The sequence below is a fragment of the Musa acuminata genome, chromosome BXJ2-1 (assembly GCF_036884655.1).
Source record: "Musa acuminata AAA Group cultivar baxijiao chromosome BXJ2-1, Cavendish_Baxijiao_AAA, whole genome shotgun sequence".
NCBI lineage: Eukaryota > Viridiplantae > Streptophyta > Magnoliopsida > Zingiberales > Musaceae > Musa > Musa acuminata.
In genome coordinates, this window is record NC_088338.1 from 11,801,169 (window position 1) to 11,822,556 (window position 21,388).

General features: G+C 38.5%; 2 protein-coding genes across 2 annotated transcripts; one reads left to right on the forward strand and one right to left on the reverse strand.

The window, feature by feature from the left end:
- Positions 1-12: 12 nt before the first annotated feature.
- On the forward strand, positions 13-7,506 carry LOC135598940 (uncharacterized). Its single transcript, XM_065093454.1, has 3 exons — positions 13-149; positions 328-2,189; positions 7,095-7,506. The coding sequence occupies exon 2, from the start codon at positions 491-493 to the stop codon at positions 2,168-2,170; it is 1,680 nt and encodes a 559-aa protein (XP_064949526.1). The 5' UTR covers positions 13-149; positions 328-490; the 3' UTR covers positions 2,171-2,189; positions 7,095-7,506.
- Positions 7,507-13,199: 5,693 nt separating this feature from the next.
- LOC135598941 (uncharacterized membrane protein At1g75140-like) lies at positions 13,200-15,631 on the reverse strand. The gene has a single exon (XM_065093455.1). The coding sequence runs from the start codon at positions 15,240-15,242 to the stop codon at positions 13,404-13,406; it is 1,839 nt and encodes a 612-aa protein (XP_064949527.1). The 5' UTR covers positions 15,243-15,631; the 3' UTR covers positions 13,200-13,403.
- Between the last annotated feature and the right edge of the window lie 5,757 nt (positions 15,632-21,388).

A 21,388-nucleotide genomic window follows, 5' to 3' on the forward strand; every position in this document is an offset into this window, starting at 1 on the left:
TATATGAGCATAAAATAAGAATACAGAAGGCGGTAGGGAAAGGAGCCGAACTCGGTCATTTCTCGTCATCTCCTGCTCTAAGATGGACGCTTGTGGTGGCCTTGGACGCGACCTCGCACTTCCGATGATGGATTGCCGATCTGCTCAAGGTACGATTCCCGGACGCATCCTCTCTTCGATCTGCCGTCGTCGTTTTGTTGGACTCCTCTCTGTTGCTCTCATCTTCTTCTTCTTCTTCTTCGATCGAATCGATCTTCCCCCACCGATTTTCTGATATGACCCTAGTTCGAATTGATCATACCCTAACTTAGATCTTGTTTTTGCAAGGCGGACATGCTGTTGGAATGAGATTGCGGGAGAATTTTCGTTGAAATTAGGTAGAAAAATCCGCTCTTTGATAGTGCGTTTTGGTAATAGATGAGGATTTCTTGACCCTTATTCGGTGGGGGTTTCGATGGAGTGTTGAAGATTAGGGGTCTTGAGAAGAAGTATGGCTGGTGAGCAAAACGCAAGCGGCGGCAGCAGCAGCCGAATGGATCTGAATCTTTATCTTAGCCTTCCTTCTCTACGTCGATCTCAAAGCCGGGATCTTGGCTCCGACCTCACGCTTAGTTCCGTGCACTTGCCCTGGTCGCCGATCGCCGAAGAAGCCCACGTTTCTGCACCCTACTCCCCGTCCAACGCCTTGTCCACTCCGGACATACTACCGGCCGATCCTCTTCATGCTGCTGACAACAACAATCCAGGTTCTGAGTACAATCCAAACTCGTCATCTCGTGAGCCTAACTATGGTCCAGAATCGCAGTCGTTTGATGACCCATACACACTGCCTCCTGTCCATGGCAACGAACCAATAATCCCAGAGAGAAGCCCTCTTGTGCCGTCTCAGCCGGTGCCTCCTCTTCAATTCGTTAGGCAACCTTCAGCCTGTGGCGTCGATGCCCAAATTGGTTATCCACCTCCTCCTCAGCTTTCCTCGCGAGCTGCTCATCGTCAGGTCGAGGCCACCCTTGGAGTGTACTCGCAGATTCGTCTGAGCGATCTGACTGCCCAAGGTGATGCACTGTCCGTCCAACAAGAGCTCCGCGAACACCCTGAATATCGTTTCCAGAGGTTGATAGAGTTGACCAACCGGTTATGGGGCCGAAATCGTAGGCCTTCTAATGATGGCCAGCGGTTTGATTCTGGTGCACATTCCTTGACTAGCCCAGAAAGGCTAATGCATGATATAGTACAGTCTCAGAGGGCATTAGAAGCTTCCAGGAAGTGTGCCGAAGGCAAGGAGGTTGAATATTTAGACAAGAAAAATGAAGACAAGAGCGGAAACGCTGCTGCTAACTTTGAATGCAATATTTGTTATGAGCTTGCCAAGGATCCAGTCGTTACTCCATGTGGTCATCTTTTTTGTTGGTTTTGTTTGTATCAGTGGCTTCATGCTCATTCGGTGAATTCTGAATGCCCTGTCTGCAAAGGACATGTACTTGAAATTAATGTCACTCCTATATACGGTCGTGGGGGTGAAGAAACTAAAGATCACAAGAAATGTGGAGAAGACGGGCAATCTGGTCTGAAGATACCCCCTCGACCCCATGCAAATAGAATTGAGAGTTTCAGGCAGCAGGTACGGGACAGACTGGAAGAAGGAATTGCAAACTCAAGGAGAAATGATGTGGATGAAGAGGTGCATGATGGAGTCAGAATTGAAGGATATCGGCCTTCAAGGAGACAGGGAAGGTTCGGTGCTGCACGTACTTTGGCTACTAGAAGGATGCGAAGAATTCAGAGGGAAGAGGGTACCGGGTCTAATTCTACAGGACTTGGCTTGCTTAGAGACCCCACATCAGGCCATCCACTTGTTCCCTCTGCAGTCTTTCAGGATGGAGTTGATCTATCACGTCCAGCTGGCTCACCGACTTCTTCTCTCAATCATCATAGCCCTGAACCTTTGCATCAGCATAGTCATAGAGTTGAGCCAGTGATGGTTTCAGATCAGGCATCAGCTTCAAGTTCTGTTGCTGTGATACATGGAGATACTGCTGGTGTCAACCCTTCTGCAGGAACCAGTGCAGCAGGACCTTCTAACTCTGGTAGAAGAAGAGCAAGAAACTCTGCCTTGGGTTCTTCTGATGTTGATGGAGTTCGTAACACACGTAATAGAAGGCTGAACTAAGTGTTCTTTATCTTTCAAGGTGAATATTTCAGTGACTTCTCTTCGCCGTTTTCTTTTACTTAAACTGCTTGTCATGTTTTAATAACTTATTTTAGTAACAAGGTTATGTTATATATTAGTTTTATATGGAAGATTTGGGTGCTAATTTTTTATAAGTTACTTGGTGATGTGTAAAAGATGTAGTAGTGTTAAAAGGGCTTGGACAGATGATGAAAAGAGACTGATATTTGTCTGGACCAGCATGTGCTTCTTTGACTTTTGGGGTCAATATTGATGTCCAATTAAATGTGTCATTATGTATTGTGCAGTGTAAAAAGAGACTTGAGTGGAAGATTTTGTTTAGAGGCTATTGGAACTTTGCAATCTTTAGGGGGGGAAGATGACAAAAAATCATACAAGTAGAATGCGGAAGGCAAACTTCATCGCTTTTCACATGAGGAAACCTCCATTTGAATAGATGGGAGAACTTGTCCTTCATCTTGATGAGTATGAGTTATTTGTTTCAAATGCTTATGTTTAAATTAAAGGTAATAGGTCCATTTAGATTGGTGCCTGGATGTAGTGTCAAGTAGGCAAGAGTTTGATAGTTTTGGATTTAAAATTTGGTATTTTAAAAAAGTCAAATATGAAAACGGTGTAGGAATTATTGTTGATTAGGATCTTAAGAACAATGTTTTGGATGTAAAAAGATTTGGAGATACAATTATAATTTTAAAAATTATGAAAGGACAAGATATTTTAAATGTCATTAGTGCTTATGTTTCTCAAGTCGGATTGGATGATCAAACCAAAAGAGAATTTTGGGAAAGCTTTATATGATATCATTCAAGGAATGCTTATAATTGAAAATTTTATAATTGGAGGAGATTTGAATGGTCATGTAGGAAAAACATATGGTGAATATATAAAGGGTTTTTGGGTGAGAAATGAAGATGATGATATGACAGTGATTTAAAAAATGCTAGGCGCCAAAAGGCGCCAAAGTCCAAAAATGCTCGAGGCGCTAGGCGCTCGCCCGAGCGAAGTGAGGTACTAAAATATAAAAATATAGAATATAATTAATAAATATAATTATTTAAATTTTTAATAAAAATATGTTATTAAATTAATTTAATAAATACAAATACTATTATTAGTATACAGTTAACAGTATACTGTTAACTGTATAATGTATACTGTTAACAGTATACTGTTAACTGTATAATGTATACTGTTAACAGTATATTATCGAAGAGTGTAAGGGAAGACCAAGGGTGTTGATTGGGAAGAGCGGGAGCGGCAGCTGCGAACAACGACAGTGGTAGCGGTAGCAAGCAGCAGCAACGACAGCGGTAGCGGCGATAGTGGCATCGGCAGCAACGAGCAGTGGGAGCGGGAGCGGAGGCAGCGAGCGGAGACAGTGGCAACAGTAGCGGTGGGAGTGGGAGCGGCAGCAAGCAGCGGCGGCAGTAGCGTGAACGACGAGCAGGGTTAGGGTTGGGGAAGTCACACTGATATCGGTGCTTTAGTTGGTTCGATTGAACCAACTAAAGTATCGGAGACCGAACCAAACCTCAAACGCTGGTTCGGTCGCCTAGTTTAACCTAGGCGCTCGCCCGAAGCGCCCGGCGCTTGGGCTTGGGCGAGCGCCCAGGCGACGCCTCTTTGAAGCGCGTCGCCTGGAAATGAAGCGAGGTGAACATTGTAAATCATTGTGATATGATTTTCGATTTTGTTACTTCGTATGATTTTAGAATTGTAAATATTCACTTTAGGAAGAGAGGTGAACATTTGATTACTTATAATAGTGGTCACAACTGTAGTTAAATAAAGTTATTTGTAAAAATTGTAAAATTATTCCTGGTGAAAGTTTGACGAATCAACATAAGTTGATAGTGTTAGATATTTACTGTAGAAAGTAAAAGAAGAAAAAGATAGTAGAAAAATTTACTAGGACTGGATGGTAGAATTTTAAGGATGATAATGTAAACACTTTTAGAATAAGATGGAAAGGGAGATGATATGAAACTTAGATAAGGAGAATATTAATATTATTTCAACTATGATGACTAATAAGATTAGAATCTTAATAAAGGAGATTTTTTATGAAACTAAAGATAGCGATGTAATCTTAAGAGAAAGTTGGTGGTGGTGCGAGGAAGTTCAAAAAGTAATTTTTACTAAAAGATCATGTTTTAAATATTGGCAAAATTATAAAAATGAGAAAAAAATAAAAAGTATCTAAAAAAGGCTAAAAAGGGTAAGTATGGTAAGATAAAAAACTTATGATAATTTTTATAATAAATTAGGTACTAAAGATAGTGAAAAAGATATATATCAAATTCCTAAAGCTAGGGAAAAAAATCATAAGGATTTAGATAATATTAGATGCATTAAAGACGAAGATCAAAGAATACTTGTTAAGATGACGAGATTAAGGAAAGATGAAAAAATTATTTTTATAAATTATTTAATGAATATTCCACATAGGACTTAGATTTAACGATAAATAATAATGATAGATTTAATAATCATAGATTTATTCATAAAGTTAAAGTTAATGAAGTAAAAGACACATTAAAGAAGATGAAAATAGTTAAAGAGTGTGGGGCCTAATGATATCTCTATTGAGGTTTGGAAAAGTTTAGCGGATAAGAGAGTATTTTGGTTAATTGGCCTATTTAATAAAATCATAAGATTTAGAAGTATTCTTGTTGAATGGAGAAAGAGTTTTTTAGTATCAATTTACAAAATTAAGGATGATACATAAAATTATTCAAATTATAAAAAAATTAAAATCATGAGCCATATTATGAAACTTTAGGAAAGAGTTATTAAAAGTAGGATAAGGCTTGAAATAAATATCTCTGACAATCAATTTGATTTTATGCTTGGAAGATCATCCATAGAAACTGTTTATTTATTAAGACAATTAATGAAAAAGTATGGGGAGAAAAAGAAAGATTTGCATTTGGTTTTTATTGACTTAGAGAAAGCTTATGATAGGGTTATTAAAGATTTATTATTGTGGATTTTTAAAAAAAATATCCACTAATAATATTGATGTTATTAAAGATATGTATGATAATGTAGCTACTAGTCTTAGAATTATAGAGAATGTGTCTAGTGAGTTTCCTATTAGCATAGGATTACATTACAACTTCGTATTAAGTCCCTATCTTTTCATATCGATAACGAATAAACTTATTAGTCACTTACATGATGAATCTCCCCGATATATGTTATTTACTGATGATATTATCTTAATTGATGAGAGCTTAAGTGGAATTAATTATAAACTTTAGTTATTGAGGCAAGTCTTAGAAATTAAAGGTTTTAGATTAAGTAGGACTAAAATTGAATATATAAAATATAATTTTAGTAATTATAGAAATGGACAAAAGAATATAGTTAAATTGGATAGACAAGAAGTCTCTTTTAGTAAAAGTTATAGGTATCTTGAATCAATTATTGAACAAGATGGAGAGATGCTGAAAATATTATTCAGAGTAAAAATATGATAGTTAAAATGATGAACAACATCAGGAGTCTTGTGTGGTCATTGGATACTTTTAAGACTAAAAGAAAAATTTTAAAAGACAGTTGTGAGACCAACAATGCTTTATAGATTAGTATCTTGAGTAGTGAAGAAACAATATATACAAAAAGATTTTAGCCGACCCCAAATGGTTGGGACTTGTGATTTTGTTGTTGTTGTGTTGTAGGTCCATCTAGCCATATAAATTGTCCAAGTTTCTCTTCCATTCTAAAGCAAGACTAGATTAACCTTCTCATTAAAACTGAAGCAGTGACATATGATGCTCATCCTAGTGATGGTTCGACTCCTCAAACTGTCTTCTTTCGGTCCTTCCATACCTTTCCTCTTGGGCCTGTCACATGCCTAGAGATAATACCAATTGTCATGCCTCACAGCCTGATGAGCTAACTGGTTGATTTACTTAAGAGGTCTGAGATCACACTGTAAAAAATGTTCATGCCTAATTTTATAGTAATAGACTCATTTAGCTTTATGTATCCTCACAACTATCAACTAAACTGGAATGTTACAGGTATTCTTTTGTGCCATTTGTTATTACCCTAGTGTGAGTCAAATGTACAACTAATTGATTAACTTGTTTGGCTGGGCAAAATTTTCTCTGGTCATTAGTAGTATTGCACTTACTACCCGAATGCAAGTTGACCATACCAATATTTGATAAAATTGATCTATCACATGCACCTTCCCCATCTCTATTCTACTAATAATCGTGATTTGTGACTATCATCATATCTCTTATCTTGTCTTCTACTGCCAGCAATTAGCATTAGATTTGTTGCATTATTCTTCTTCAATTTCATATAGTTCCTATACACTGAAAGCAAGAAATTAAATGGAAATTTTCCTTTTTCCCGTGCCTTAATTTGTATTCCCATTTTTCCTTTTTTTCTTTTTCTTGCTAACATCTATTTTACTGAGACCTTTATACTAATCTAAATTCTCCATTATGTTATAACACTGCAAACTAAAGAATATTCTGAGAGAATTGTATTTAACATGAAAACATAAGGTGGAAAAATAAAAAAAAGGAAATGTAGTAGCTTTTAGCTGTCAAATTGTATTTTTGTTCTTTATGCTTTAGGTAGCACAGCTTCTGATTACTTGCTTGTGCAATTGATAAAATGCTGATTAACAAGTTCATGTGATGAAGCAAAATATGTTGTTAAAGAAGTATATTGTTTTGAGTTGAACCGAAACTCCTGCCGGCTGAATAGATTTATCCTATATAAAAAATTATTAACTCATATATTTGCCTTCCTGTTTTGCATATCATCACTTCAGAGGTTACTTTGTATTCTGATATTTCTAGGGGTCATTACTTCCATTGAATTCCCATGTTCTCTTATCCTGCTTCTGTTTCTGCCTGCTGACTGCTTGCTCAAATAGATATCGAGCCACGGGACACTGTTGCGCAAGCTTTTCCTCACTGGTTTTCTGTGGATCGACTGTTGGTGAAATTGAAGATATTAACTTGACTGTTAAAAAGTAATTGCTTTCGGTCGATTGGAGGGGAGCCATCAAGAAACGGTGTTTGGGCAATGAAAGCTTGAAATTAAGGCAAAGGGAGCTTTGGCAAAAAGATTATATATGCATTCATACCGGCATTGCTTCTCATATCGAATGTACAGTAGACTATTTCCCTACTAATAATCTTATTTTACTGGTAAATTATAGATACCATTTTGGGTGTTATGTTTGCCATGAAGCAACTTGGAGATTGGTCTTTGTATGTTTCAGGTTGCTACTTTTTGCCTTCCCCAATTGGAATTATCATTAATATCAGTCTTGTCTTACTTAAGCCATTATTCTAGTTGATAGATTATGGTGACTTAATAGAGCAGCTTACTGTCACCTTTGATGAATGATAATGTTGAACCCTCGGTGACTTGCAGTGAGTTACTTTCTCACAAGTATCTTCAGACTTTGGGAGTTGGTGTTTATGGCTATTCAAATGAACCTGTCAGATGTGTAAATGGAACTTCATTGTCATTCTCCATCTAGTGATATCATGTACTACTTAATTATGGTTGGCATGTATTTATGTTGTTCTAACGAGGTTGCTATTCCAATTTGCATCATTCATAGTGGATATCAAAATGCATCAGGTTGAACTCTATTCTGTGGAAAGGATGCCTTATAATATGCTGTAATTGAAGACTTACAAAAGCTTGAGATGGAAACATGACAAATCACTTCCAAAATCCATATAATTTGATCCTGCATTAAGCTTTGATCCACTTTCCATGCAGTCACAGTTGCAGATTGAGTCAGAATAAATCACCCAAATCACCATGAAGAAAAGAAATGGAAATAGACCTACATGATCAGTCTATCATTACAAACTATGCCATGTTAACTAACTATGCATGCCATGTTCATTGGAGCATAAAATACAACCCAACAGTCTATATTACAGACTATGCATGCCATGTTCATTGGAGCATAAAATACAATCCTACTCGACCAATTACTTCTTTTTGATCAAATTTTTAGCAAATTGTGCGAGTTAAAAAAGGTGAATTACATTATTAAGTTAGAGATTTGTTTATTCAAAAGATGGTTGATCCTCCTCATTCAGCATTCTCATAATGTATTCTACATCAAGAGTCTACCTCAAAAGTCATTTAATACCAACCAATCATGCTAATAGGAATATGTAGGAACAGCTTGTCAAAGCACATTTTCCGATCTGTCTCTAATCACACGTCCAGCTCCACCCTCTTTTTCCTGCATGTTAAATCTACCATCATTATTTAGTTCAAACCATCTAACTGAAACAAAATTTGACCCTAAACATCCTTCAGATAAAGAGAGTTTGATTACAACCCATAATATATGTTGTAGTTCTGTAAATAATAGATGAATGAGCATGCTTAACTCCCTTGAAAACTAGATCACCTTTCAGATCATCCAAACTCTATATGCAATGATGATATTCCAAGCAACTGGCAATTATTCTTTTCCAGATCCGTCAATCGGTAATCTAGGCTGCATTAGGCCATTCAGAGAATTAGAGCAAGTAACATTGAAAGCAACTTTCGGTCGTTGCCAAACATTAATAACAAAGATGCAAGAAAAAAATATATGATTCTGCTCATGAGACTCTTTACGACAGAGGTAACACGAGGAGGGGGGCATATGCTAAGTTCAGCCAATCGACAATAAGTAGGAAGTTTCTTAAGGAGCTTCCAACAGATTTTTGACATGAGGAATAACAGAAATTCTCTAAAAATTAATCCAAAATATATTAACTAGTTGCTGATCATTAGAGCCAATCAAGAACTTAGATGATGGTTACCCTTTCAGATCCTCCCAAACTCTCACATCATCACAAGAAGGGGTTAAATCCAAATTACAGATTAAATTGCTAATAACACTTCCAAAAACCTGCACAAAAAGATCAAAATCCCAACAGCCCCCTCCTAATAAAAAAAGAAACATGTTAGATTTAATAGGATTTAACCTGATTAAGTATTTTTCTGATGGAACAGTACCTAAAACCACTCTGAACCAATCAAACCAAATCTAAAAAATTAAACTCTGATCTAATCAATTAAATCTCACTTCAACCAAATCGATTGGAATTTTACTTCCACAATCACATCTTTCACAAGTGGTATCAATATATATGGCTCTCTGCCAAATTTTGTGTTAAGAAGAAGCTCATTGCATGTTCTCCAAGCAGTCTCTTTGCTTTGGAGATGTTCTGGTGTGCCAGATGGTAATTGCAAAAAATCTGAGGGACTAAGATTGTTTAATCCACCACTCACTTTATCATGACCTAATGTACCATCAGTATGTCCAGTATCAGTTTTTACGATTGATCAACAAATACCGAATTAAAAAAAATTAGATACTGACTAGTGCCAACCTATATAGTTCTGATCCTTCCAGTATTGATTCCTTGCATTAGTAATATTGGTCTGACTGATATTTGATTCCTTGTCATCAGCATTATGGAACCTATACATATAAAAGAAATAAATGTTATATACCATGCATACTAGAGAAAACAAGAAAGTTTACCAACAAATACAAATTTGCCTTCTACCATGTGAATGTCATCTACAAAGCACCAATAAAGAATAAATGTTCCTCAAAATTCTACTATGAATGAGATAATCTACCGGCTTAGTATTTTCAAAATATCTCTCCTGGATCTTCAGCCACCAGAGGAAGTAAGTTGGATGGATTGACAAGCAAGCTCAGAGGTTATTCAAGATGAGAAACAATGGAGTCTGAGGTGGTTTCCATGAGTTGGATACTGAATTTGCCATAAGCCAATAATATATAATCCTTAGAACTGCAAGGTGTTGAGATGAGAAAAAAAAATTGATGTGCCATACCATAGATACATGGGATAAATTTGACTATCCCTTCAAAATTTCCTTAAAGCTCAAAGTCAAAAAGGAATAAAAACCTGTGCCATCAATTGAGGTAAGCACTTGAGGGACTGCAGTATCTGGTTTTGAACCTGAAGTTGATAAAATCACATTGTGGACCCATAAGATAACACGTCAGTGCTAGTTCCCAGAACCAACTTCAATGCTAGGGTAGAAATAATAGCCTTCAATCATCTTTTCCTATAAGATCTGAACATATCGTCTCCAAAGACACTGCACAGATCAGATTAATGCCAAAGTTCACACTAAGAACAGCACAATACAGAGACTAGAATTTAGTTTTCCAGTTTAAATTCATCATTATGTCCATGATGCCTGTCAACCTGACAGAGAGCACAATAGATAATCAGCTCACTAAAACATATCTAACAGGAAAGAAGGTAAAATGTAGCAAATTTAGCATTTCACGTGCATATTACCGTACACTAAGCAAATTGGTGAAAGAAGTATTGATAATTCATGAGACTGCAGAACTCACCAAGAGACTCAAAAGCCGAAGATGCATATTCACCCATCATTAAATGCCAATGTTAGCTGAAAACCAAGCTGCATAAAAGGAATTGGAGGATATATCACCAAGATCTTTCAATAATGTTGGATGCATACCTCAGTCATTTCCAGGAAGACCTAATCAAAAGATATCATCTCCTTTATAAAGTAAACTATTCTGTTGAAACAGAATATTGACTTTTACCATTTGGCTGTTGAGTAATTTATGGCTCTAGTTTGACTAGTCATATACCTTCAACAGAACTCAATGACCGGAAAGGATCCATGTCCTGACCGCAAATAGTTAGGATTTACAGCTTCTTAGCTTTTTGAGCAACACAGTATCAAGTCTTTCAGGCAATAAAATAGGTCTGGAGGACTCAGAATTCAGGAAAAACTATTAAAATATTCTGAATCCAAACCATCAAATCTGATAAACAGAAACAATTAATCCGGCATCAGTTATCAGTGGATCCCTTTTTTGTTTAATTACCAAAGCCATAAGCTACAGAATGAGAACATAAAGAAAGCTAATTCAATTATCTGGCTACAGATAAAAAAATCATTAGATCACAGATCAGTAGAATTTTGTTACAGAAATAAAAAAAAATAGGCTAGAATCTCTGATCATTTCAGTAAGGCTAGAATCACAGATCAGTAGACTTTATGTCCCACCATGACAGTCTAGAGGTGATCCAAGAATGCAAAAAAGTGGACCATGAATAGGAGAATGAAGTATATCCATGCAAGGAACAGAATGTATATATAGTAACAGGCAGAGAAGAATCAACATAAAAATATCAAATGTCAATAACTCTTGACAAAAGTAAAACTAGAAAATAAACTAAAAGAATCTAATCAGAAAAGTTCTTCTCTAAGATCATATTTTGATTTTGTAATATAACTTGTGACTGCATTATGTACTTACACAAAGACTGCAATTAAATTTCTAGCTTGCTTGCATTAGTTCCTCACCGCCCTCTCCCCACACAGGCGCGCGCACGCACACACCACCAATAAAAAAAAAAATGTAATTCCATCATCCCATTTGTTTCCATTTGACCCCTCCTCATCTATTTCTTCCATTCTACCAATCAATTACACATGATATAGTTTCAAATCTGAATCAGCTCATTGTACTCTGATAGCACAAGTTTCTGGAGAGACTTCTCATTTTCAAATATCTTTAAGGTTTGCGTAGTTCAAAAGACTAGAAAGATGGCATGCCAAATCTTCAGGACTGCGTTTCACATTATGCACTTCTGTGTGCACTTGTGAATGCATGCTGCACATGTTTCAACATATTTTCACATACTATTTGTTCATTTCCTCTAGCAACAATTAACCACATAAAAAAGTTGCCAAAATAACAACATGAAGATGATGTCAGCTTAATCTTCTGAAAAATTAATAACCAAGCTCGATGTGATTGATGATGAAGAAAAATTGCACCAATAGATGATGGTACAAAGAAATATTGCTTGACCAAAGCAGTTGACAATGGATTGAATCTGTCGGTTTGCTGTCAGTATTATATTGAATTGTCGAGAAGACACTGCAAAATGCAATCACACTTTGTCTTGAATAGTGTTTAACCAAAAGAAGCCAGTTTGGATATTGGTTGAAAGAAAAAAAGGATGTAGAGGCAGCTAAAAAATATTGTTCTTCACATCATAAACAACAAAGTTCCAGAACATAATTGCAAGGAAACTAAACATACAAGAAGAGTTAGTAAATTTAAATCAAAGGTTCATATTATCCAGATAGGTGATGGAGCACCATCAAAGGCACAACCTTGTTAATCTCAGCTACTAGGAGAAATATAATATATAATTGAAAAAATAACCACTTTCAAATTTCTTATCTGATCATCATAGTAACTAAAGACTATCAATCAGACAGCATTAACAAATATAATCTGAGAACAAGCTACATACAAAGCAAAAAAACAAACTTCACAACCAAATAGAATCAACAAGGATCGGACAGAAAAAGGTATCCTCGGACGTTTGATGCAAATCTCGTTTAGATTGCTTCCGAGCTGACCAAAAGGATAGCCAGAGCCATACCTCCATTAACTTTTTATTCCAAGCATCTCTAAAAGGATATAAGCACAAGATCCACAATGGTTCAGGACACTAGTCACATCACTAACTCAAGAACACAGACAGTAAAAAAAACAAAAAAGCAAAGGTACACTCTGATATAGGGTTCACACTGAGAGGGGTGCAAACATTTCAAATGACCTTATTTATAACTAAGCTAAACACATCTAAATGAGGATATAATTAAGAGAGTAAGAACAGGTCTCAGCATGCATATAACTGAGAGCAGTGTACAAATATGCTCTCTATTCTCTGGCAGATGATGCCGACAAGACCGATGGATGTTGTAGACCAAAATTCAGCAGCGAGAGACTGTGAAGTGCAAGCTATAGTAAATTCTCAACTTATAGAAGCTTCCAACCAAAGAGTTCCATTTGGAGCTATCGGAGCTATCATAAACACATCTAACAACTTCCAAAATATGCAAAAAAAAGAAAAGAAAAGATGGTGATGACATGTTCACTCCATTTTATTGGCTGAGGGCTGACAGCTCATGAAATGATAAGGATCACTGATAGATATTGCTTAAAGTAGAGTTTAATTGTAAGCAGTGCATGTTACAAAATGGGCTTATTGGGCAGATGCAACATGTGTAATCTCACAGTGTGACCTTACCATGGTGCTATGACATTTCAAAGGACACAACAAAACGTGTTCAGATAAGTTTCACAAGGGGATTTGTTGGATCAAGGAAATTCTTAATCGATGTTATCATCTGCAACTTGGCTGTTCGGAAACAATGTTTCTCTTCTCTTGGCAAAACCTGCAGGTTCCATGCTCTGCCCTCTAAACTTCAGCTCCCCTGGACCTCTAAAACCAGGATCTGCAGTGCCACTCCTATATGGTATCCCTGGTCCTCCAGTGTAATGAGTAGGAGACCCATACCTTCGACCTGGAGTTCTCAGTGCTCCTCCCCTTAATTCCCTCAATTCGCCAGCCCTCACACCATCAGCAAAGGCTCTTTCAGTGGCTCCAGGACCCAAGAGACTACTCGATGGGGCACCCGGAGCATTGAAGGACTCCTCTGGTGTCCACCCCAAGGAGTCCTTTTTCTTCACATAGAACTGCCATATACCAATCAAAAACAAAAGAAACAGAAGAACAGGACCACTCCACACGACAGCATTAGTCTCCACTCTGAAAACTGGAAAATTTGACCTGTAAATCCCAATGTACCCTCCACCAAGCCCCAAAACCACAAGCTTTTCACGATCTGCAGCTATCAATGGCTTCACATCTAATGGCCCATATGCAGCAGCTTCTGAATTCAAGAACAGGGACTTGATCTCACGGATCGTTACAGAGAACAGTGGCCGAGGTGCCCCGACCCTGCCATAGAACTGTGACGAGATGTTGTACACCGAGATCTTGTCATAGCTCGCAACAAGTAGATAACCTTTGATGGTTTGGATCGTTAAAGGACCATCAATCTCTGATTTCCTGATGGCCCGAACCCGACACTTGAGCTTGGCTACATCTCCAAGAAGCACGACGTGGACCAGGTCACCTCCAGCAGTGAAACCATATGCTTTTAGCCGCTCCGACGAGTCAAAGGAGTAAGCTTTGGCAATGGAGCCATTTAGCCCCTCGCATTCAGTCTCCCTCACTACCATAGACCTCAAGTCCAGCGACCCAGCACCCGTCTCGGTCAAGAACAGAAGCCTTTGCTTCATGAAAGCCAGGGGCGGGCTAGAAGCAATAGCGGTGCCATAGAGGGTGCCATTCTCCGTGAAAACCCTGATCCTCCCGCCACCATCTGATGCAATGATGTAGCGAGCGCGACCAACCTGATGGACCTCGAGGCCGGAGATCGACGGGGAATCCAACTCGCGGGATCCACGGATGAAGGGTTTGGAGCTACCAACCGAGAGTGTGAGCCAATCATCACTATTAGCAGCAGACTCGTAGAGCCGGTGGGCAGTGACGGAGCCGTCGGCGTGGCCAGCGAAGAGGAGGCTCTCGTTGCGGCGGGAGGACAGGTAGGAGAGCATGGAGGTCACAGGGGAGCCAGAGAGGGACGGGAGCTCGATGATGATATCGCCAGCGGCGGAGAAAACATAAACCTGGCCACGGGTGTCGCCGACGGCGAAGTACTTGCTGAGGCCGTCGAGATCCTCGTACGGGAGCACGACGGCAACGGTGGCGGCGGCCTCCAGCCGCGCCGCTGCGGCGAACTGGAACCTCTCGGACCAGGAGGTCTTGTGCTTGGTCACGGATACGCCGGAGGAGTATTGGCCGCCCGCGCTCCCGGGCGCCGCTGGCGCTAGTGGCGGTGCGAGGACGGGGGTGACGGTCTCCAGATCCATGGGGAGCGCAGCGGACGACGGGAAGGTGTGGTCGGATTGACCGGAGGGGCAGGATGAGAGGGAGGCCTGTAGGGTGGCGACTGTATTGTAGAGGGACTCGACGAGGGCTTCAAGGCGGCGCAGCTGGGACTCATGGCGATCGAGGAGGGCAGCAGGGTCGGATCCGGCGTCCGCGGAGGAGACAAGCGGGGGGAGGAGGAGGGGAAGGAGGAGAAAGGCAGCCGCCACCATGGATGGAGGCGGCGAAGGGCGAGGGTCCGCGAAGCTCCGCGCCAGATCTCGTCCTCCCTTGGAAGGATCGGCTGGAAGAAGTAGGATTTCCCCGGGAGGAGATTTAGGGAGGAGGGCGGCGGAGATGGAGGCGACGAAATCTCACTTGACCTCTTTGAGAGTTGGAAGAGGCGGCGGCTACCGGGGAGAAGGGGGAAGGAGAAGAGCCGGGATCGGCTGTCGAGTAGGGAGCGGCGAAGACACGGGAGATTTTGACTCGGAAGGCGACACGTAGTCCGTCCGAGGTCGGACATGGGGAGACTGTTGATGGCTACAGACCAACTGTAAGTTGTGGTATTCAGGTCTTAACCAACTGACTAATTAGCTACCCAAATTTTTAGTAGCTTAATTCATCCACTAAATCATCAATTGATATTAATTTTTACTCATGAATTATATATTACTTTAGAATAAATTATTAAAAACTATTTGTTTTTAATTTATCCTCACAATTTTTTCATTTTTTAAACGATCAAAACACCTCAAAAAAAAAAAAAAAACAAACTCCATGTAAATGTTGTGAGCTGATTCAATCAGATTCATGGATTTTAGACTAATTACGACATCTTTTTTAAACAGTATAATTATACAATTCATGAATATCTTTAGCCCAAAAATGTACCCAAAGAATAAGAGAATTTTTTTTTCGAAATGAATCCTTAATTTTATATCTTATACTAATAATACGCATATAAATTTGGCCAATGAGAAAGATTTGTTATACATAAATAGATAGTTCCTTTCCTAATAAAAAAAGAACATTTCCTTGTGTATCATCATCATATGTTACTTTTGGAAGGTGCAGAGATTCAACTTCTGCATAGAAACTCAAGATTCCTTGTCACATTACAAACAATTTGGTGGATAAAACAAGACTTAGAAGATTGAAGCACCATGCTACATAAGCAAAGTCCAGATCCACTGAGTTAATATATTCATGGATATTTTTTTGTGGGTCCAAAGTCTAATTTGAACCTTTTGACCAGATGGATGGATGCTCGACATATATCTTATGGGAATATGACCAACTTGCTATTAGTAATCATGTTTGGTACGTATCCAAAAGACATGATCAAAACATGCGTCATGTGCTCCTGATAATGCCAAGGAAAGAATATAGTAGATACAAAGAGATTAAAGAGTTACTATTTGATTGGAAGTATATAATGATGTATGAGTTTGACATGAAGTTTGCAATGAGTGAAAAAAAATAGATCTAAGACTTTGATATATAACTTTTATCTATCTATCCGCTTGAATAATAATCTAAAATAGATCTAAGACATAAAATTTGATATTGTCTTTCCCTTGCAATTAGAGATTATCCTCCAACTAAATATATAAATATATTTTTAACATAATAAAATGGATAATTTTTTTTCTAACTATTCACATCTATATTTTCATACTTATTAACTTTAGATACCATGGAGATTAGATTAAAAAATTTCTTTTGAGTTCACTCTTCATTCATTCATATGATAAAACTTAAAAGTTTAGTATTTACATTTCTAAAATACCTTAAATAATTCTGTGTATACAGATCTAGACTATATTGAACTGTGATTATGATATCAACTAATTTTTTTCCCTAATACTATTACATCCAAATAGTATGCAAAAATCATACTCCTATTTTTTTTTCTTTTCTAAAGATCAATTTTTTTACCTTATTTAACACTTCAATCTCTATTTTACTGTTCAAATGGCTAAAGATTTAATACTTCTGCGTGAGTTCTACTCATTTAACTATTTATTTTATTTTAAAATGATTTTTATCAATATTTGAATACTGTAGTAGCTAAGTTTAGGATTACCTCCTCTCTTACTACTCCATCTTTGACGTGATGGATCACCTCTTGAAGTCCCATACCTCCCGGAGCGGATGAACTCCCGACTGTGGGTTGTCTTATTATCGAAGAGGGACGACGAAGTTGACGCACCGATGGCCTCAACCGGTGCAACAGTGTGGCGATAAAAGGGCATGTGGTCACCAAACTGTCCTTTTCATCCAAGCCAGTGGGCGCAGTTCTTCCACACCACCCTGTGGCTAATCTACCCTCCCGTAGCCCCTCTTGCATCTAATAAATTTGTTTTGTTATGCAGGTACAGAACACCGGTTGTATTTGATATATGTTCATCCAACGGAGGAAGCGTGTTTGGAGAGAGAAGAGGCAGCAATAACAGCTGAGGGAGAAGCTGATGACATGGTTGCATCTAAGAGAAGAGGCAACAGTAACCGGTGCTGCCTCTTCTCTCTCCAAACACGCTTCCTCCGCTGGTTGAACATATTTCAAATACAACCAGTGTTTAATATGTGAAAACCAGGCTGAGATGCAGGCAAAATGCCCATATAAACATTAGATCATCCTTCGGTATAGCTATAAGAACATTTAGATATAGCTAATATCTTCAGCATTAGATGAACATTATGTAATCTTCAGCGGATACACAACATTAGGATATTCTGATTGAAGCTAATCGCCCAAGTCCATGCTCTTTTGAGTTTAGGAAACCAACTTTCTTAGTCAGTCCATGCTATTTCATTTTTATGACAGAAAAAGTAGCATCCACATAGAAAAAAGTATAATTACAGAGTAACGCACTCTAATTCTCGTTCCGGATTTCTTAGAACTACTATGAAGATAGAGAAGAAGATCACGGAAAGACATTTTCTCTCTCTTTTTTTTTTCTTTCTCCTTTCCATTTTGGTTTTAAGTTTGAACTGTTGACTATTTTTTTGTTTGACCTGACTTAATGCATTTTATTGTTTTCCTTTCTTATTATAACTGAACTAATGTGTAATTTTTTGGGTCATTAAGGACTAAAACGATCGCTCTTGAACTTTTATTGGAACTATCCAAATCTCCATCAATCTACTATTTTTTCCTCACTTTTATTCACTTCCTTTTTTTTTAGCAAAGGATAAATAACGAAGGCTGAATTCTTCGTACCCATGATCTTACGATAAACTGTCAAGATCTTTAATAGCTAAACTAACTGACATCTTAAGAAAAAAATTCTTACAACTCTACTCTTTTGTAAATCATATCTTTGGGGAAAACTTTACCACATCATCCCACATGAACATGAGGTTTTTTACCTTTGGACAGTCTCCAACATACTTCCGGATTTCATCACTATACGTCTGTTTGTATATTTCAAGCATAGTTTTGTTAGTTTTCTTGATTAAATTTGATTTACTTTGAATTCTGCACCAACAAATTTCCAAGCACATTTACCAAGAACTAATCAATATATAGCAAAAGAAAGATTGTTTTTCAGCTACTAATCCAATTTGAACTTAAATGAAGATCCCGACGATGACCTCCAGCTTCATCAGACAACCATAGCAGAAGTGATTAATGCAATTGAAATAAAAACGTTTTTGAAGTGAAAAAAAAAAAAGAAAACTTTACCAAATCCAAGAAAGTAGGAATCAACGTCAATTATTTCCCAAAGAGACTAAGATTAAATCCTATGAAGTTCTTTTGGTGCAGAAATCAAACTTAACAGGATTTAATTAAGAAAACTAGCAAAAAGTTATGTATAAAATATGAAAAAGAGTTACGTTAATAGGACCCGAAAACACTTTGAGAATAATTGAAAGCATATCATGTAAGTTCAAATCAGAACATAGCTAGAGAAATTGATAACCTGCTGACCAACTAGTAGTGCCCTGGGTTGAAAATAACACCAGATCACCTAACCAGCAATGCATGTACAATATCAAACATAGAAATTCTGTATCAGAAAATTAAATATGCTTCAAATTAAGTTTTTCATAAGGATTGTATACGTGTGATTTGCTTATTTAGCAGAACCTAGACTTCTCTATTACTGTCTTTGCAGATGGTCCTTAATGGCAGGAAGATATGTCAGGGAGAACAGAAGTGAAATAAACTAGAGGAACGCCTACCATAGGAAAAAAGAATCAGGACTGAGCTCAGGATCTTCACCAAACTGAGGGAAATACCCTCTGGGAGATCAGATGCGGAGACAGCAGTAGAGTTCAGAATTTCATGTACTGCGAATGAAAGGTGCACAATCCACAGTATCTCCTTTTGCTCATCAACTCCCTAACTATTCTATGAATCTCTCGTGTAGTTCTATCAACAAATACATATGGTCATGACTGCTTCTTCCTTTTTATTGTTCACTATGCAAGTCCACCAAACACAGATGGATTTAATTCTTCGAAGATTGTGCACAACTCTCTTCTAAGTGAAGAATATTTCCTATATGGGCAGATAGAGCCTACATAACAACAGGATTGTTACTGATACGGCTGATGATATAGATGCAAAAGCATGGCTAACCCCTTTTCTCAATCATGATGTTTGGTATTCATAACAATGCCCCTAACATCCATCAGCATCAATCTATCATGTCCTAGACATGTCATATTTCTATATGTCCTTGTACTATTAGCTGCTATTGATGGAACAGTTGGTCACCATAGACATCGAAGCACAATATCCTCAGGCATCTCATCTGATACCTACGAGATTCCTGAGTTCATTGATGCTCATAGTGTCTGTCTTATTTATCACCAACATTTCGTCGTTCTTACTCAAGACATCTGGATTAATTTCATGATTATTCTACTAGTAAGCCATGTAGAATACGCTGGCTGCAATGTCAAACATGTGGAATGATTTGAATAGCTACTAGGATGAAGATCCTAATTGCAGGCGCTCAAATTTCGAAAACGACTCTATATCCATGCAACAGATCTAGGCTTAGTTATGAGTTCCAAATATCAATTAACAATTTGCAATCCTGATTCGCCCAGATAAGAACATGACATCGCTCACAAGGAACTTCAAAATCAGGATCCCGAATGTAGATGCTTACGCTACGAAAACTCGATATCGATACAACAGATATAGTATTTAGAAACCTTAATTTCCCCAAATACGAATGCGAGAGAGAGAGAGAGAAATCGAGACTACCTCGAGGTCTCCGTAGACTGGCGCGAGGATCTCGTCAAGAGCCATGGCGTAGGAACGATTGAGGAGCGTCGTGAAAGAATCATGAAAGCCAGATCTAATGGGAAGAGAGAGAATAGGTAGGATGAGAGGCGAGGCAGATGAGAAATTGGCTATCTGTGGTGGCGGGAACCGAACGGGTATTTTGAAATTTTCCCCTTCTCCCGCCTAATTAGTGTGTTTGAAGTCGTGTGCGAATAAAAGAAGCTCATGAAGTACTTCGCGTCCGGACCTCGGTCGGCGAGAGAGCCCTTGGGACGAAGGACGTACACACGCGACCCCCACCCTTACCTGCGTCTAAAATAGAAGCAAGTTGCGGGCCCCAGCCGCGAACAACACAATCGCCGATGGAAAGGTGGGCCCAAGGGACCACGTGGCGCCCAGAGGCATCAGCATCTGAACGCGTGACACCTTTCGCTTCCTCTTACTTACATGTTTCTAGAGAAATAAGGAAAAAGAAAATTACCGAAGCAACCCACGACGGGCCACGTGCTCACTTGCCCGCCTCGTGATTGGAAGTAATGACGATGCCTAATGTGGATCCCACCGGCGGCTCTTCAGCTCGTCCAATCATAAGGCGGGTGGGACGAGGTAACAAATGCCAAGGTGTTAAACAACGATTTCAACCTTAATTCAAATCCGACTCCCGGAGAAGTATCTGAATCGATATACTTTTCTTTCCATATGATAGATAGTATTTCTAGACAAGTCATTTTCCACCTTTTTCGAATTTAGTATTTACCCTTTGATTGAATACAAACAATCACATTGTTCATGCCTACATTAATAGAAAATCGAGCAACAAGAACCCTAAATCTATGGCATTGTTACTCATTTCTGGGTTCAAATGCAAAGACAAGAAGTTTAAGACCCTGTCTTCAGATTCCAACAGATAAAACAAAAAGATGCAAACGAGATCCATAAAAGAGGCAAAGAAAGGGATGAACCTTACCAGGTCACACATGTTGCTGGCCTGAAGTAGCAGAGCTGCTGTGATTGATCAGGAGCACCCAGAGACAACCTCATTTTGCTAAATGGGAGAGGGATGATCTGAGGTTCCATATTTTCAGATCAGAGGAGGTAGGATCTCCACTAAGAACTCATGGACTCCTCAAA

What these genes read in the sequence shown, in the direction of transcription:
- LOC135598940 (XM_065093454.1), top strand. Translation starts at nt 491, where the DNA reads ATGGCTGGTGAGCAAAACGCAAGCGGCGGCAGCAGCAGCCGAATGGAT.
- LOC135598941 (XM_065093455.1), bottom strand. Translation starts at nt 15,242, where the DNA reads ATGGTGGCGGCTGCCTTTCTCCTCCTTCCCCTCCTCCTCCCCCCGCTT.